The sequence below is a fragment of the Propithecus coquereli genome, unplaced genomic scaffold, assembly GCF_000956105.1.
Source record: "Propithecus coquereli isolate 6110/MARCELLA unplaced genomic scaffold, Pcoq_1.0 Scaffold232, whole genome shotgun sequence".
NCBI lineage: Eukaryota > Metazoa > Chordata > Mammalia > Primates > Indriidae > Propithecus > Propithecus coquereli.
In genome coordinates this window covers 1672417-1674192 of record NW_012147864.1, presented here as the reverse complement: position 1 = coordinate 1674192, position 1776 = coordinate 1672417, and the positions used below count along the sequence as shown (strand labels likewise).

At 31.9% G+C, this 1776-nt stretch overlaps 1 protein-coding gene across 1 annotated transcript in view; it reads right to left on the bottom strand.

The window, feature by feature from the left end:
- USP53 (ubiquitin specific peptidase 53) overlaps positions 1–1304 on the bottom strand; it is a 48225-nt gene extending 46921 nt beyond the window's left edge. The window contains exon 1 of the mRNA XM_012645345.1: positions 1161–1304. Within this exon, the coding sequence (XP_012500799.1) occupies positions 1161–1304 (144 nt within the window). The remainder of the gene's footprint in view (positions 1–1160) is intronic.
- Between the last annotated feature and the right edge of the window lie 472 nt (positions 1305–1776).

Sequence of the window (1776 nt, the reverse complement as noted above, 5' to 3'; positions counted from 1 at the left end):
TTATATGGCAGACGCAATTCAATCAAAAGGATTTAATTCCAGGTCTTTGGGTATCTGATATTCCTATATCCAGTGTCATTCCATAAATATTTTTCTGCGTTTCTCACAGTACTTAATGCCAGTGGGGTCTCTGAGCCAGGACAGAATCAATGACCACCTCTGAAGGGTCCTAAAGTATAATAAATTAGAATTAATGCTTTCCTAATACCAATTTCTTCTCTTTCCCTGAGTGAATTAAAGAACTTTCAAGTTTGATGTTTGTCCTAGGTAGAGGGCAATTGAGAACATAGGTCTGAGTCAGATGTCTATACACTTGACCCACTCTAGACGTGTTTATTTATCAAATGAGCTAATCAACCAATATTTTTCTCTCTCTCAGTTTTCAAGAGAAAAAAATGAATATATGTAAAAAGTGATTCATTTTAAATGAATTCTTTTGAGGTATCTTCCAGGGTCAATAGAAAAACATTTCATGTTCTAAATCGCCCTCATCTTCAGTATTCTATAGTCGACAGTCAGAAGAACACAGGACCCTACAAAATCTGGAACTGTTGAATAAAAACTATTGTTATACATAAGAAAGGATATTCACCTAAGGCAGAAAGCTGGTTAACACACATATGATAATTAAAAGAATTCCAACGAGGATTGATACAAAATGGATTAACTTTCAATTTAACCCAAACAGTGGTGCCATAATTAGGATCCCATGGAGATGATTTAAGGGCCACAGTGGGAAGGTGAACAAGTACTCAGAACAAAAACTCTGCATTCTCATTTCAATCCAAGCAGCTTATTTCTTTTTATCCCAGGTATTGAGATTTATCCTGGATTCCCTTTTTTAAAAGGGGGCAGAGGAGTATTAGCTGAGTAAAACAAAAGTTTTTACATATTTTAGAAAACTATTCCTAATCTACTAAATAAACATTTTAAATCAAAAGGTTTTTATATCATAGTAAGACATCATTCTATTGAAATAACCATTTCCATTTATTATAAAAAACAAAATGCCCAGCCAAAATATTTTTGTTCCCATTAAAAGTGATATTAAAAAGTCATTCCAGTCAATAGTAACTTTATTCTTAAAATATGAGTTAAATAAGCATTAAACAAGGGATTTCCTGAAAAATATTTTTAAAAATTTACCATTATGGTCTCACCTGTACAGCACTATTAAGAAAGCAGCTGTTCTGTCCTGGTTCATTTAACAAGCCTTTGGTAGGGGCTAGTGATAGCATACTCCCAGGCTGATAAACTTTTCCAAGATTGCCACCAGGTTTCCGTAAGAATTTTACCCATGCCATTTTCAAGCAACTTTGTTTGCATTAAAGCTAAGAACTGTATACTTTTATGTGATATTTCTGATGATAAAATGGACAATGTTTTCAATTGTCCACTTAAATGCACTGTACTCTGTTATAATAATGTAAGTATCCAAGTACATATCTTTTCTGATGTTATAAATTTTTGAGGACTTTGACAAGTAAAAATGGGTGTGTAAATGTTGAAGCTCTGAGTGCTCAAAAAGAAAGCTATTTTAAACAAGGTCTTAAAAATTTTTATATGTAAATTTTATGAGAGTTGTATAAAGTTGAAAAAGATTCCTTTAAAACTGCTAAAAATAATATTGATGAACAAATCATTTCCTTTAACATACAAGTCATTTGTCTTGATGGATTAAAAAATATATCTTGATGATACAAAAAGATGTAGAGTTGGAATTTGGCATGATTCCTTTGGTCATTTGTTGTCCTTATATAATTTTAATAAGAAGTC